The following is a 17,640-nucleotide window of genomic DNA, read 5'->3' on the forward strand; positions in this document are numbered from 1 at the left end:
TCACAACTTATCGAAAAAACCAATGCATCACGTTGAATGAAGATTTGATCAGGAATGATTTCTCTCATCCTAATTTGTCAATCTGTATTTTTTCTGATTCGTATAGACACTATCAATTTTGCAATTTGGAGTACGTACTCGGATGACAATTAACAAATAGGTGAGCTAATTCAAATCAAGAAAAACAATTTCGATGAAGAATTCATAGCTCTCTACTGTAAAGAAATTTCTCAGAGATTATAGTTTGAAAAAATTTTCAAACCTCCAAAACATGATATATCCTTTTCGACTCACAAGAGAAATTGAATTTATTGCATAACATAGAACTTCATTTCTGATCGCTCTGAAACCATAATAACTCTTGAATATGTGTAACACTTTTGTTATAACCATCAACCGATTGCTTGGGATTTTTTTTATCATATAGGCCTCTGTTTAGTTGTCATCTTTTTGGAGATTGATTTTCATTAATGAATGATCCCATAAAATTTCGATGTGCCAAAAGTTCATGAAGGAGATTTTCCTGGAGATTGAGGAATATATACCTATTGCAAAAAACCAGCCAGGGGTTTGAAGTCATTCATTCATCTACCTGGAATAAATTACTGTAGAGTTGTTTTCATGGTTTTCCCGAATTACTTCACATAAACAAACAATCGCTTCAACCATAATGAAGTGATGAATGTCAATTTGATATAATACACCGTTCAATGAATTGCATGCATTAACAGTAGATAAATTAAAACATGACGACATACCTATTTGGATGGAAAAATTTATCATAATTTTGAAACTGTTTGGCTCATTGTTATCGAAAAGATTAGCAACTGACCACAACAGACATCTTTTAACAGAATAGATTGATGGATGTAGCCGTTACTACTTGGTTTGAAATCATAATAAAAAGAGAATTGAAAACTTTCTATGTTTTTTACCACTTTTATTTGTAACAAACTCCACTGCAGTTTTGTCTTATAAGGAAATTTTCAAACTTATACATTAATCTAACAATGGTTTGTTTGTTGTAGTCTTCAGCTTAATGGTTCATTACATTAGCCTTTGTATAAAACCCCTGTAGGTAATAATAGAGGTACTTGGTGATTGAGTACATGAATTTTGTTTACTAGTTACAATGCGGATATGCTAATTTGAAAACCGGTGAGTAAACTAAATCAATTTGATCATTCAACAGGTTGCACGCGCAATGTTTATGCTTGTGAATTTCCAAGGATTCTGAATAATTGAGTTTGCAACCCTTCCTTGCATAGTGTAAAATTTTCGTATCGTTTAGATTCGGAAACTTGTGGTTGCATATCAAGGAATGGTTTGAAAACGTCGAATTATTTTTTCCTAGTCTGAAGGACCTTTCACGTTCAGTACACCGTTTTTGGAAATTTCGACCACATTATCCCACGTAAACACTATCACACTCCGGACACTTGGGCTTATAAACTCCAGATTTCTCCAACTTGTCCACCTTATCTTTGGCATTGAAAAGAACATCAGATAACCTGGCATGTGGTCTGAATGCCACTTCCACATTATTTTTTCTGAAGAAACTCGCAATTATCTCTCTTCTTTTTCCAAAATATGTTAGAGCTGACCATTTTTTGATTTCTGGTTTTTTGACCTGAGGATACATTAATCTGTAAGTGAATTTACTGCTTTGTTTTCTGACTAACTTCTGGATAGTATTTGCGTTGAAACCATTATTATGACCTATATGTGTAATCATATCAATTTCCCTAGCAAGATTGTTAGCAAACAAAGGCAGTGGGAATGCTCTGTGCAACATTAAATTGTAGGCTGCTAATTTATGACTGCCTGGATGGAAAGAATCGCTTGGGATGGTGATGTCTGTATAGCTAGGTTTCTGAAAACATTGAACTCAAATTCATTCTGATCGTGTGTAATGGTCAGGTCTAAAAAATTTCTCTCTTTCTCTATCTCTGTTTCGTATGTGAAGTGAATGTTGCTATTGAGATTATTCATGAATATCATAAATTGGTTCGGCTGTCGTGTAGTACCTCTGCAACAGGCGAGAATATCGTCTAGATATCTGTACCAAAAATGGATATCGCACTAGTATTTCTAAAATGCCACAACTCAAAAATCGGTATATTTGAGTTGAGACTATGAAAAAATTGGTAAATATTTCTGTATCAAGTTGTATTAACTGTATCAAGTTGTATTAACATCCAAACTGTATCAACTTGATATAGTTCAGATGATACTGTATCAACTTGATACAGTTTATATGATCGATAAAGAAATATTTATCGATTTTTTTCATATTGATTTTTGAGTTGTGTCCCTTTAGAAATACTAGTGCGATATGTATTTTACCCAGGTCGGAATTTCCTATAGTGGTCTCCAAGGTGTTCATGAATATGTCTGATAAAACTGGACTAAGGGGTGAGCCCATTGGTGAACCTGAATCCTGTTTATAAAATTTTTTGTTGAACTGTATATAGCGCTGATTTAGGCACACATGGAAATCTATTGATTCTATCTAAAATGAGGGGATTACACTGCTTGTACGGTAGGTTGGAGACCATACTCTTTACATCGAATGAAACTAAAATTGAATTATATGTAGGTTGAAGAACCAATTTAGTTTGGTCCCACGTGTGAGGTGGGACCATATTGGTGATATTTTTGAACAACTGGTTAATACGTATTCCTAGTTCTCTTACCGGACTTTTGTATACGAAACTGGCATGTGGCATTCAGACCACATGTTAGGTGTACAAGTTGGAGAAATGTAGAGTTTATAAGCTCAAGTGTCCGGAGTGTAATAATGTTTACGTGGTACAATGTGGTCGAAATTTCCAAAAATGGCATGCTGAATATGAAAAGTCCTTCAGACTAGAAAAAAATGATTCGACGTTTTCAAATCATTCCTTGGCATGCAACCATAAGTCTCCCAATCTAAACGATACGAAAACTTTGCACTATGCAAGGAAGAGTTACATACCCAATAATTTAGAATCCTTGGAAATTCAGAAGCATAAACATTGCGGGTACAACCTGTTGAATGATCGAATCGATTTAGTTTACTCACCGGTTTTCAAATTAGCATATCCGCATTGTAACTAGTAAACAAAATGCAGGTACTCAATCAAACCAAATACCTCTATTATCACCTACAGGGGTGCTTTATGAAGGCTAATATGATAAACCATTGTTAGTTTAATGTATAAGTTTGAAAATGTCCTTACAGGACAAAACTGCAGTAACGTTTGTAACAAATAAAAGATGTAAAATGTATTGAATGTTTTCAATTCTCTTATCTTTTTTTAACAGACATCATATAATATTTTTTCCACACGTTTGAAAAGATTTTCATACGTCTGATGATTTGGTAAACAAATGTGCATCATTGTTTTCTTAGTGAGCGATTCAAGAAAATTTTCCACATGGGTTCAATGATTCAATTATATTCTCGTTACCAAAGTAATAGATCAATATAAATTTTCACTCTTCAAGTAAAGTAGACACTCTGTTCCAAATCTTCTTTCCTGCACTTAATTTCCTTCATATTCATGTATTCAATGATAACTCCTGCGAAAAAAAACTCGATATGATTATCTAGGCACTTTCGAACCGGCCAAACAGGGCGCTACTATTTTACTATTTTTTTTCGGCAATTTATATTTTCTCGCTATGATGCATATTGCTGACTTCACTTTTGAAATAATATAACAATTATTCATGCACACATAATCACGAAAGTCATAACCTCAATTATATGTGCACGCCTATTGACAGCTGTCATCAGCTAACAAACCGAACTTTGTCAATTTTTCCAAATTTTTTAATTGTTTCAAAAGTCATTTTGCTATTTCGGGCGAAGACATATGTAATGAACTAACATTCATGAAAACCGGTCTAGCCGTTCCTGAGTTATGAATGGTATAATTCACAGGATTAAAATTTTGTTCAGCTTTCATTGTTCTATCGATAGATTCGAATGTTTTGATGAAGAAATGTTATGATTTTGACGTTGAAAAATGCTCGATTCAGTAGATTAGCAGAGATGATAGGATCAGAAAATTATTTAAAAAACTCTAAAATTTAAATAACATCAACCAAAGTTTAGGACTATGAAGGCAGATGGAAAAAAAATGGGTTTTAATATTTCTTCAGAAAGTGTATAATATCTATCGAATATTTTGAAAGTGTTATGTGCATGATGAGAGACAATCAATATATCTGATAATATTTTTCAACGATATATTTGATGTCATGGAGTATGACATTCAAAATAGCATTCAGTGACACCAATAAATAAAATTTTTCTGTTGATTTTACCAAAAATTGTGAAGTTGATACTGACGGATGCATAAAATCTATGAAACTTACCGGAGTGATATAAACAAGTCCAATGATGAATCCCACAACAGCAGTACCAAAAGAAACATATGAAATGTTCAGGTGAGGATATGAATCCATGATCACAGTAGAAGCACTAGCATAGAGAGCTATCAGGCTTCCAACTCCTAAGATAAACAACATCGAAAAAAATAACACAGCAAAAACCTGAAAAAAAGTATTCAATTTCAGAGTCAATTCAATCAGTATACAGATATAGATGTTAGTGAGTGTGTAAAAATTGGAAGAATTTATACATGAACAGTGATTTTCTTCAGTGCCCCCTCTTATTATTTTTTGAACGGGTCAACTTGAAAAATTGTGAGTGTGAAATTGACAGATGAAGCTTTCAAAATGACGAATGGGCGCCATCTGGGAAAAAAATTAAAAGAAAAGGCGGTTTTGTGACGCATCTTTTTAAAGCTCCCTACAAATGCTTCACAACCCTAAAATATAATATCAATATTTTCAATTGATACAAAATCGCGGAACTTTCAATAATTGCCTGAATACATTGACATTTAACTACATAATATGAGGTATAAAGCTTGAGACTAGTTCATAAGATGCCCGAAATGGTTGCCTTCAACTTCTTGACATATGAACAGCCTATCCGATATTTCACGCCGAACATTTTCGAACACAGTAACGTCAATATCTCTACAAATATTAATTACTCTCTGCCGTATATCCAATATTGAAGAAGATTCAATTTCGTACACCTTTTGCAATAGCCCCATAAAAAAGTAAGAGTCCAAAGATGTCAAATCTGACGAGCGGGCTGGCCATTTTGTAGTGCTTACATGAAACGAGAACGAGGTCGTAATCTCCCTTGTCCCCAAGTCTCGTTACTAGTTCTATGTGTGCTGTGTTCCACTCTAAGTTCGTACTGGTCACTCTGCTGTTCGAAGCCCATATTTATGTTATTGTAGCAGATATCTGGTTTTCCTGACCGTGTACCTGAGTCATTTACAGGTATCTTGCGTGAAATCAATGGTCTCTATGTTTGTGGTAGTCTCTGCGAATCATCTCGCTTGTTAAGGCAGTTGAGGCGTTTTTCAATTTCGATTGCTTCCCGAATTATCCTTGCCTGAAGATTTTTCTCTGTAGCAATGGTCTTGGTGTTTTCCAAGCTTATTGTGTTGCCTGTTTCCTGATGGTATTTGGAGAGAGATGATGCTGGATCTGATTTGCGAACCGCCAGTTCATGATCGTAGGCTCTGTTGGAAATTCTTCTATTGGTCTGGCCGATGTAAGTTCTGGGGCAGTTTGAACATGATATTTCGTATATGCCCTGTGCTTCATTGGGTATCGTGTCCTTGGGTGTTCTTAACATAATGGAGATTTGGTTGTTGGCTGTGAATACTGTCTTCAAGTTATGATTCTTCAGAATTCGGCTCACTTTGTCAGTGACTCCATGGATGTAGGGGAGAAAAGCCTTGGGTAACTCGTGGGGTGGGGTTTGTGTTTGCTGTCGTTGGATGGATCTTTGTATTTGGGAGACGGGATTGTCATTGAGGTAGCGGTTAGTATGGGTACGTTTTCGGTAGACAGTGTGTGAGAAGGAGTTGTTGGACTTTGTGATGAGAACGTCTAGGAAAGAGAGTGAGTTAATATTTTCCAATTCCATTGTGAACTTTAGGTCGGGGTGTGAGTAGTTGATGTGGTTCAGGAATGCATGAAGATCTTCAGAACCATGGGGACATATGACGAAGACATCATCCACGTATCGAAGCCAACTCGTGGGTTCGAGATGAGACTTGTCAATGGCTCTGGTTTCAAAGTCCTCCATGTAGAGATTTGCAAGGACTGGAGAGGGAGGAGAATTCATTGGGGCGCCTTTGACTTGTTTATAGAATTTGTCCTGGAAACGCCAGGATAATTCGGGAATCAATCGAAATTGAAAAACATCCCAACGGCCTTAATAAGCGAGATGATTCGCAGAGACTATCACAAATATGGAGAACATTGATTTCACATTGATATATATATATATATATATATATATATATATATATATATATATATATATATATATATATATATATATATATATATATATATAAATATATATATATACAGTGTGACCCATTTAAAATGGAACCACCCCTGTAGAATGTGCATTTTTCAATCAATCTCAATTTTTTTTTTATTGAAATATTAAGCATGAAAAACTGTATCTTGACACTAACTTTCACAATTTTAGTTTCATTTCCAAGGCACTCTATGGTTTTTTTTGTTTGTCAAAAACGGCAAAAGTTTATTAGGCAATTTTTGTTTTTAAATTTGACTACACCACTGGATTTGTAGTCGTTATAAATCAAAACTGTCAAATTTTCATTAAAAAATATTTGTTAACAACGAAGTTACAACAACTTCAATTTTGGAAACAAAGTATTTGTTTGTAATTTTTATTCAGATTATAGACATATTTGAGATCTGACAATACTGTCATCACCAAGTAGGACACCAGTGAATTTGTACAGTGAAAATCCGAAGTCAACAGCTCAATGCGTTCTACAGTTATAACTCCTGAAAATATGGTAATGTGAGAGATTTGTGGTGCAAGCGTTTTGTAATAAAAATCTGACTACGCCACTGGATTTGTGGATAATATTCCCTTAAAATCATTCATTTGAGTGTAGGTTACGAGAAGTGTATTCTAGAATAACAGAAAATTAAAAATTCATTTTCAAGTTATGCAGTACTTGATACATTCTTCCGCATAGCCGCTAAAATCAAATTGATTTAAAGCATGGAAATCATTTATTTAATAATAAAACAGAGAGTAGGACAAAAATTGTTTTCTGTAAATTCTTCATAACTCAGCTAAAACAATCTTTTAGAGGAGATATCAATAATTTGAGGAAGCTGAACTCATTATGCAAAGGTTTTATAATTAATCAACAGTAGGCTGTGATTTTGACAGTTAATCATAAATAAAATAATAGTTGTTAGTTACGTGCATTTAATAATGGCTTTGCAATTATCATTAGAAGAAAGAATTGAAATTGTGAGAATTTCTGGGGACAATTATCATAGTGAAAGAGAAGCAGCTAGGATATTTAATCACAGACATCCAAATCGACTTCCCATTGACAGAAGCACCGTCAGTAAAATTAACAAAACATTTAAAGAAACCGGTGCAGTCAGCAAACATATTTTAAAAAATAATCACCGAAGAAGAAATTTAAACGAAGGTGCTGTTTTAGATTATTTTAGAAACCACCCAAACAGAAGTTTACGAGTCGCCAGTTTGGATTTAATTTTACCGAGAGAGACTATTCGACGATGTCTTAAACAAAACAAAATGAGAGCATTTAAACCTAAATTTCTTCACTCTTTAAAGGCAGGTGATGAAGTGAAACGTATGGAATTTTGTTTGTGGGCACAAGGCGAGTACCTGAATACAAGAAATTTTTTAAACTGCATAATGTTTAGTGATGAAGCTTCTTTCAGCACCAATGGGGTAGTTTCATCGCAAAATGCTCGGTATTGGGCTACGGAAAATCCGCACTGGATCATAAATTGTAAAAGTCAATATTCCGAAAAAGTTAACGTTTGGTGTGGTATAGTACAAAATAGAATAATAGGTCCATATTTTTTTGATGGAAACATAAACGGGCAAAATTTATTGGAATTTCTAAATAACCAATTATCGGACGAAATAGATGAAATGCCTCTTGCGGAACAAGTAAATTTATATTTTCAGCTCGACGGCTGTTCCGTGCACAATTCGAGGATTGTTAAAGAGTGGCTAAATAACCAGTTTCCAAATCATTGGATAGGACGAGGTAGTGACTTAATTGAATGGCCACCTAGATCGCCTGATCTAACAATATTAGACTTTTTTCTGTGGGGTATTCTGACACAAAAAGTATACAGAACAAGACCAACGAATCTAGCTGAACTCATGCAAAGGAAACGACAAGCTTGTGCCGAAATTACAGTTCAACAAATAAGAAATAGTGTAAACAATATTCGGAAGAGATACGATAAATGTATTGAACTTAATGGAGGTTTGGTAGAAGCCACAAAAATTTGAATGTTTAGTTTTAAATCAATGTTTATTTTAGTATCAGTTTTTTCTTAATGGCAATTAATTGTTGAATAAATACTTTGAAACTTGTTTGTATACATTTTGTTTTCATCAGCTATAGAAGAAGGTAGAGTAAGTTCAGAATCTCATAAAATGTGATTTTCCAGGTGCGCTGTTACAAAAGTACTATTATTTATTATTGGGAAACTTCCAAAAAGCTTACAAGTATGACCATTAATACTTCAAGATTCTATCAAGATTTGGTAAAAGCGCAATTGGGAGATCCCATGACATGAGATTCTGAACTTGGTCTACTACTGCGTTACTTGAAAATGAACTTTTAATTTTCTGTTATTCAATTATTCAATTTTTATTTTAATTTTCACTTCTCGTAACCTACACTCAAATGAATGATTTTAAGGGAATATTATCCACAAATCCAGTGGCGTATTCAGATTTTTATTACAAAACGCTTGCACAACAAATCTCTCACATTACCATATTTTCAGGAGTTATAACTGTGAAACGCATTGAGCTGTTGACTTCGGATTTTCACTGTACAAATTCACTGGTGTTCTACTTGGTGATGACAGTGTTGTCAGATCTCAAATATGTCTATAATCTGAATAAAAATTACAAACAAATACTTTGTTTCCAAAATTGAAGTTGTTGTAACTTCGTTGTTAACAAATATTTTTTAATGAAAATTTGACAGTTTTGATTTATAACGACTACGAATCCAGTGGTGTAGTCAAATTTGAAAACAAAAATTGCCTAATAAACTTTTGCCGTTTTTGACAAACAAAAAAAACCATAGAGTGCCTTGGAAATGAAACTAAAATTGTGAAAGTTAGTGTCAAGATACAGTTTTTCATGCTTAATATTTCAATAAAAAAAAATTGAGATTGATTGAAAAATGCACATTCTACAGGGGTGGTTCCATTTTAAATGGGTCACACTGTATATATATATATATATATATATATATATATATATATATATATATATATATATATATATATATATATACATATATATATATACATATATATATATATATATATATATATATATATATATATATATATATATATATATATATATATATATATATATACAGGGTGTCCCTGGACTTCCTCTTTTCCTCTCGGGAATGTATAGATGGGGTCAAAATATCACCAGTACTTCATATAACTTTTTTTCCTAAAAGTCTTCGTAACCAAGTTACGGGCCCTCGAAGTTACAAAATGAAAAATGCTTTTCTTTGATAACTTTTCAAGTGAATATTCAAAATCATCCAAATTTTGGTAATTGACTAAACAAATGAATTCCGTCGATGAGCTTTCATGCATGAGTCAGTTGTTCTGCTACAAAGTCATGAACGGACTACCCCCTATGGTCCACACCCCAAAACTTTGAAATGACAGATATTTTTCAATATTTTTCAACAAAATAAGGTTACTTGGACAATTTTATGAATAAAAGTACTCGTGTGGAAAGTCGATCGGAGCAACGAGTCTTGATAAAAATGTAGTTCTACTCGACGACATCAAACCCGCTCGTCCACCATTATTTGAAGTGAATAATTATTAAAGCAGAAATAATAATGATAACGTTAATTCAACAACATTTATAACAGGAATAATACAAAGTATGCTAAAATGAAGTCGTAAACAAAAAGTACAGTACCTATATGGAAGTTTAAGTCACAATTGTGATAGCAGATATTTTTTCAAAAGAAATATCAAGTTCTGTAGATTCGTGGTGTTTTTAAACTAACAAGCTACTCTACTATGAAATATCGAATTTATTCCATATTTTGTATGTACATAATACTTGTGGAATAATCACGTTTCGTGTTGATCTGAATCTCATGAAACTCAACATTCGAATGTTTCAAATTCTTCTTCACAGCTAAACTGTTGATGAGTTTCACTGATAATTATAATTTTATGGGAGAAATTCTTTAACACGAATCTAAATTTAGCTGAAAAAACGCACATCGGAAAAAATATTTACTATACTAATAAAAAGCAAACGAATGAACTACAAAAACGGCTGCACATGATCAGGTGAAAAATATCCAGGGAATAATTATGTTCCATTTCTTTCACAGATGTTGACAAAAAAACCTTTTAGAAAGTTTTGATAAAAAATGAGAAACTGGAATGCGATTTTGTTTTGTTGAGTGGTGCGTTGTCATATGACTATCATTGTATTGTCAATATTCTATAGGATATTTTGAATTTTTTTGATATGGCCGAACAGTTTACATTCAATGAATATGCAGATATGCATGTATTTTATGGACGAGCATTTTGTAATGCTGCAGAAGCTCGTCGTCTGTATTCCGAGCATTTTCCCAATCGAACGGTACCGTCAAGAGAAACATTCGAGCGTGTCGATCGCAGCTTGAGGGAGACAGGTATGTAATAATTGATAATTAATTTGAGCACGTTGTTTTATTTCGATATTATTGTAGGTACAGTTTTGCTAAAACGAGGTGGTGAGGGCGCTCCTAGGACTGTACGTACCGTTGTATTGGAGGAAAACAATTTGGAAGCCGTCGCTGATGATCCTTCAATGAGCATCAAAAATCTATCAGAACAGTTCCATACATCCAAGTCCACTATTCATAGAATAATTAGGGAACAACTGCTCCACCCATTTCACATCCAGAAGGTACATGCCATGACACCTCAAGATTTTCCAGCACGACTGGAATATGCCAATTGGTTCATGGATAGGCAAAGAGAGGATATGACTTTTATTAATCGAGTTTTATTCACTGATGAAGCAGGTTTCAGTAGAGATGGAGTTATCAACTCTCATAATCTCCATATATGGGCCGAAGAAAATCCCCATGGGATATTGCAAACCAAACACCAACGGAAATTCAACGTGAATGTTTGGGCTGGTATCATAGGAAACCATCTTATAGGACCATTCGTTCTACAGGACCGATTGAATGGAGAACGTTATTTGGAGTTCATTCAGAACGATTTGAATGGAATTTTGGAACATGTTCCATTGCAAACCCGAAGAGATATGTGGTTTATGCATGATGGCGCTCCTCCTCATTTTAGTTTGATTGTGCGTGACCATCTGAACCATATTTTCCACAATAGATGGATTGGTAGAGGTGGGCCATATTCATGGCCATCGCGGTCTCCGCATTTAAATCCATTGGATTTCTTTCTGTGGGGGCATCTAAAAAGCCTTGTTTACGCTACACCTATTCACACAAGAGATGCATTGTTGAATAGAATAACATTACATTGTGAAGCCATACGAAACGACCCTGGAATGCTATTTCAAGTACAGAGAGGGTGTCTTCGCAGACTAAGAAAATGTATAGAGAGAGAAGGTATTCTTTGAACAACAGCCCAGCAATTTTGACTGCATCCCCAACATAGAAATATTCAAAATGTTATGAATTATATTTAAAAAAATCTGGTTCGAAAATCATGTGAATTTTCATCAGTATCTAGTAGGAAGGCATAGATGTCATTGCGGTGATCAATGTCTGATCTTTTATCTAATCTTTTTTTGATATAGTTCAGGGCCCACTTAACTGTAGAACTATCTGTGGCAATGATTCAATTATAATCGAATAGTTGGATACGTGTGTAATCCAAACAAAAAATTGAAAATTGATGAAACGAATTCAAATGGAGCTAAATGAAATTCAACCGTTTCTAACAAATACTTACCCAAGGTACAGATTCAAACCTAGCTATAGCTTCTGGGTATGAAATGAATGCTAAGCCTGTGCCGGAAGTTACAACTTTATCGATATCCACATTTAATTTCAGTGCTAGATTACCCAATATTCCAAATATGATGGTTCCTGCTAACATTGATGTTCCCGTATCCAGTATGGAAACTATTATCGCATCACTATAAAAAAAAAAGAAGTCGACAAATTTCTTATAAAATATCGACTAGTTTTCATTTGATATTTCACAATAATGAAAATAATTTTTAGACCGTCTGAAAAGAACAATTGAACAATAAACATTTTTCGAATACATAAAAATCACTCGTGAGGAGCAGAGTTTTTGAAAAACTATCTGTTACATCTGAAGTTAAATCATTCGAATATCAGCTACTGGTTATAAAATGATCAATTACAAACGGCAGAATGATTTTCGATTCCAACTCCGAAAATTCATATGTTGAATTATATCACAAAACAAAATTATCAACAATTCTCTCATTCCTTGGCCTCCAAGGTGTTCATTTCTAGACTATCACTTTTGGTTTCCTTCAATCTATACTTACAAATGCGAAAGTTACCCACATGATACATATTCATCTCTGTTCCTCCGTACTGGTAAGTCCTAGAAAGCTAAAATTTTGTATATGGGTGATTTTAAGGATAAAACACGAACACTGCAAAAAAATCTCTGAAGCGCTCTGAAAGCTTTTGCGAAAGTAGCAATTCACGTTGGATTTGAATCGTATCGAAGGAAATTACATTCATTTGGAAAAACGTTCTCAAGAAGTTTTTTCCATATGAACGCAGTTCTCCAAATAAAAGAGTCCTCAAATAGTGAAGTTCGGGGTGTACTGAGATGAACCTCAAAACGTTGAACAGTCACAGTCACAGTCTCTTGCGTATTTCTGCTAGGTACCGCTCTTGGTGGAATTAAATGTGCCAAGTCACTTTTACATCCTCCATGAAATTATGTATGGAAGAGAGACAAATCTCCAACCTTTCTTCGATGTTCCAGACTAACAAGATTGCAAAGGATGTTCGTGTCTTCAATCAGGTGGATGGCTCTTTTCTGGATGAAATCCAGCAGCTTCAGGGTATGCTTAGGGGCGAAGCTCCATACATGAGGACAATACTCCAAAGAAGGTCTGATCTCAGATTTGTAAAGCATCAAAAGTTGCTTAGATGTGAACAGTTTACTGGTTTGGAATAATGTTTCAAGATTTTGAGAAGTAGACTTTGCAATTCCAGCGACATGATTGTGTTCATTTTAACATATCGAAGCAGAAAGCGGAATTGTCTGTCCTGACATTATTATATCCGGTACGGAGACATTTATCTTCTCGTGGCAGTGAATTGAACCTGGTCACTTTCACTCCAATTCGAAATCACCTCTAGATGTGTTCAGGATATTCAACTTCCTGTTGCCGGTGAATCCAAATAGAATGACGAGACAAGTGTGGTGTAAGCAATGAAATACATTGGATTCTTATTCTTTTCCAATAAGTCGTTGATATTCAATAGAAAGAGGTCTTGAATGCTCACTAAGAAAGGATTTTTAGATATTTCAAAAAACGCGCGTTTATATATCTTTCGTCTCATCTGTCCATGATATTTCCGAAGATTTAAAATGAAGGGACATAGCGGTTGGGTTGCGGTGGTACGGGGCCAATTATATGTCGATCTTTCAAGGATAAATTCTGGAGAAAACGTGTTTGTATTGTCTACTGACGAAAAATCTGTGAACGTTGTATATAAAGACATTCATAGTATATTTAGTATCAGCATTGCACCCGTGCGGAGCCCAGGCGGATCTTTAGTCTATACATAATATAAATTATGTCCCTTGTCATGTCAGTCTACCTGAATCAGATAAACACAAACTACACAATCAAATTTCATACGGTTTTCAATGAATGAATAATTCAGGAAATATGTTAATGTGTATAATTATTCAATGTTTTGTGTAAATTGGTTGAAGTATGACAATTTTACTGTGAGAAGTCGAAGCGATCTTATCATCTTCCGAGTAATCATTCAAAACTGCGCCTCATTTCTTCTTACATAGGTCCGAATGTTCTGGTCTATTCTAGATATTTCCAGAAGACAAAACTTTCAGCTGTTGTTTCTTCGAAAGCATGTCCTCTAGGCGAAAATGAAAAATTTCTCTTCGGATGGGAAATCGAGGGCTATCTCAACGTAAAACTTCCTATCTGTTCCACAATCTTCTGGAATGTTACGAAATATTGTCGAATATTCAAGATCTTCCCAACCCATGGGTAGGGCTACCTATCAGGCGCGTCCCCAGGTGGTGGAGAGGGGAACGGCCAGGGAAGTAGGGGCCCTGCCCCGGAAGCCAATAAGTAGCCTTACGGACGGGATCGCCGGACTCCTGGCCAGTGGCAGGAAAAAGTAAGGTGAGGGGAACTAAAACTCCCCAAAAGCCTTTGCAAAGTATGCCATCGTGGACCAGCCTACCCAAGCTAACGTGTAATCGTGTGGACAGCTGAATGGCCGCAGGGTGATATGCGTTTACGAACGATCCCCTTGGGAAATCGGGCGAAACCTCATTGTAATGAGTCTTTTTCTGGTTATGCGGGGCTCTGCCAGAGGTGACGAACTCTTCCCTTGCTAATCGTTTGAACACACATACAAACAGACACAATAAAAACCAATCCCGAGACTGCACAAAAGTGCTCACCTCAATCTATGGCGGTGGCTGGGGATGAACAGAAATGTCCACCCCAATCTACCGCTTAGAATGAGGCTGGACACAGCAGATCACCTCGAGATATAATACAAAGGCGGCGCCTTTGCGGCGCCAAGGCAAAAATGAGAAAGGGAGCGAATGAAGCAGGAGTGGCAGCAAGTATAACTGCACCCTCCTCCTCCCCCACTCCATCTCCAACTGCATTTCCTGCGGCAGGCGCCAAGATCTCCGCCTTGAATAAAGGCAAGGAATCGGCTGCCCCTGCACGAAAGTGCCCTCACTTCGAACACCTCCATTAGGGGAACCCCAGGAAGGTTGAAGAAGCAGCGCAATGGCAGTAATGTCGCTGCACCTTCCAAAACCCTCACGGAGGCCGCCGTGAGATACCTCAACGTTGCCAAAGAGAGTGTGTGTTCGGCGAGGCTTGGCCTACACGTGCCGATATAAAGGATATGTTTCCTAGTGGCCTGTCCACCTTCCTGGGAAGGACATGATGAACGGTGACCTAGGAGGACAACTCTTTTGGAGGATGTACAATGGGTCACATGTGGCCTAAGTACTGTGGGTTTACACTCACCCTCCCTACTATATACCTACATACATACAAGATCTTCGCAAGCATTCCATAAAGTTCCGGAATATTTCAGGATGTCCTGAAATATTGAAAAATAAGCGTCAAGATCAACGCTTGAGAAAGCTATTGTAAAAACCCTATGTAGTGGAAATCTACAATAAACTGTTTCAATAAGTTTCAATATGGATTCTCATCAAGTATCGGCCAGTTCTATTCGATTGTTTAAGAATTGATTTTGAAGTAAGGGATTTGAAAATAATTGAAACAGAACTGTGAAGTTGTTACTTTGCACATCGGTGATTGGCCTCGAAGTTAGTGATGTTTCTGGTCGATTATGATTGGTTTTGAAGTGTGAGTCATGGATCATTTTACCTACTTACCTAAAGAAAATGGTCACATATTTGATGCTTTTTTCAATAGTCATTGAAAATGGTATATTATTCAACGAGGGAGAGATGTAGCCATCATTCGTGAAAATGAATTTTGTTGGCGTCAGTTGAAGGCGAGCCTAGTAAATCAATCAAACGATTGATGAATCACGATGGATGATTATTCAAGCATATTCAGAAACAATCTGAAAAGCTTCTGGAAAATTTTTCTGTTTCTGTCATTTTGAATAATTCCGGATATTTCAGTGGTTAAAATGAATGAGAAGCCACCGTTGATGAGAATGGAACAGGACCACTGACACACAACACTCAAGTCCACCTTCTAACAACTCCAAGAAGTAACTCAGACGTTAGTGACATAAGAGTATTGGATGTTTTCATAACTCTCATTTTATTACAAGGCAAAGAATTTCCAGAAAATATAATATTCACGAACTCGTTATCACTTTTCGAGATCATGTTCATATTTATGTTTACCTTTAGAAACTATGTAATTAAAAAAAAATGTCAGTTCAATTATTGAGTTTTAACATTTTGGAATATATTCTGAAGTACGGAATCATCAAAGCTTATTTGTGATTGAGAATATTTGAAACGCAATTGGTTCGTAGGTGTCAGTTATGAATCATTTTGCTTACTTATCCTGAGGAAAATGATCAAATAATTTACACTTTTTTAATGGTCATTCTAGACGACTGACTGACATTGAATTTCCACTTCTTCACTCGTATTGATGTTATTTTTTATTATTATGTTCCAATTTAACCAACTCCAGTATCGCACACAGCATCATATTATTACGCATTTCGATAATGAAATCAGATTGTTTTAATAAAAACTCAAAATCTAATTATTCAATATCACTTTTTATAAAACTCACCGATATGTATTATGTCTAAAACTGTTGTAAGAAGCATACATAGTAACAGTTCCAAATCCAATGTTCAGTGAAAACATACATTGTGTTATTGCAGCATACCAAACCTGAAAACGACAAATTCCTTCATTTGAAAAAGATAACTAAAACGATATAATCATTATGAGTTCAACCTGAGATAGATACAAAAAATGAGAAGGTTTCCTATTGATTCATTTTTCAGAGACTACTTACTTTTGCTTCCAACAACTTTTCCCATTGAGGCAAAAAAAAGAAAGCTATGCCTTCCGCTGATCCTTCCAATGTAGTTGCTCTTATCAGAAGAGAAAATAATATAATGTATGGAAACAACGCCAGAAAATATGATACTTTTCCCGAACTCTTGACACCTTTTGAACAAATCAGAAATGTAACTATCCATGACGCTAAGAGATATAGGGCTAGACGCCAATCTGGTATTCCGAGTCCTTCAGATATATCGGGAGATTCTCTTAGAACCTCTATCCTAAAATGGAATCATCATCAATGACATCAACCAACCATCCACAGTAATATTGTGTCAAACTAGGCTAGAAGGGTCAAGTGGTTGTATCCTTCCGACTATACGACCAATCTGACCCTGTTCAGATTCAAATGAGTTTTAATAATAATAATAATTGACCCGCTAGGTGAGATCTGAGGCAAGGTGGTGAGGTTTATGACGATAACTTACCTACCGATGACCACCCTGGCAGTGACAACTGACAGTTTGAGTGAACGCATGGGCTGAGAGATGCATTGCTACGAGAGTAGTGAGCTCACGCGGAGCGAGGATGCGTGCTCCGTGGTATGAAACATATCCGGAACATGCCGCCTTTTCCTATGGAAACTTTAGAGATTACGTATCTGATATTATTCGGCGGCTCTTTTCCAGCCACCATGAAGTGGTGAAGGTGATATTTCTACCACCCATTGACACG

General features: G+C 35.6%; 1 protein-coding gene across 1 annotated transcript in view; it reads right to left on the reverse strand.

The window, feature by feature from the left end:
• Positions 1-17,640, reverse strand: part of LOC111515807 (sodium-dependent nutrient amino acid transporter 1) — an 82,681-nt gene that overhangs the window by 39,038 nt on the left and 26,003 nt on the right. Inside the window, exons 5-8 of the mRNA XM_074184837.1 lie at positions 16,916-17,186; positions 16,685-16,788; positions 12,127-12,313; positions 4,366-4,542 (exon numbers count right to left, since the gene is read on the reverse strand). Of these exons, the coding sequence (XP_074040938.1) occupies positions 4,366-4,542; positions 12,127-12,313; positions 16,685-16,788; positions 16,916-17,186 (739 nt within the window). The remainder of the gene's footprint in view (positions 1-4,365; positions 4,543-12,126; positions 12,314-16,684; positions 16,789-16,915; positions 17,187-17,640) is intronic.

The sequence above is a fragment of the Leptinotarsa decemlineata genome, unplaced genomic scaffold (assembly GCF_025532065.1).
Source record: "Leptinotarsa decemlineata unplaced genomic scaffold, Ldec_3_MD MMD2_tig00026358_RagTag_RagTag, whole genome shotgun sequence".
Classification (NCBI taxonomy): Eukaryota; Metazoa; Arthropoda; class Insecta; order Coleoptera; family Chrysomelidae; genus Leptinotarsa; species Leptinotarsa decemlineata.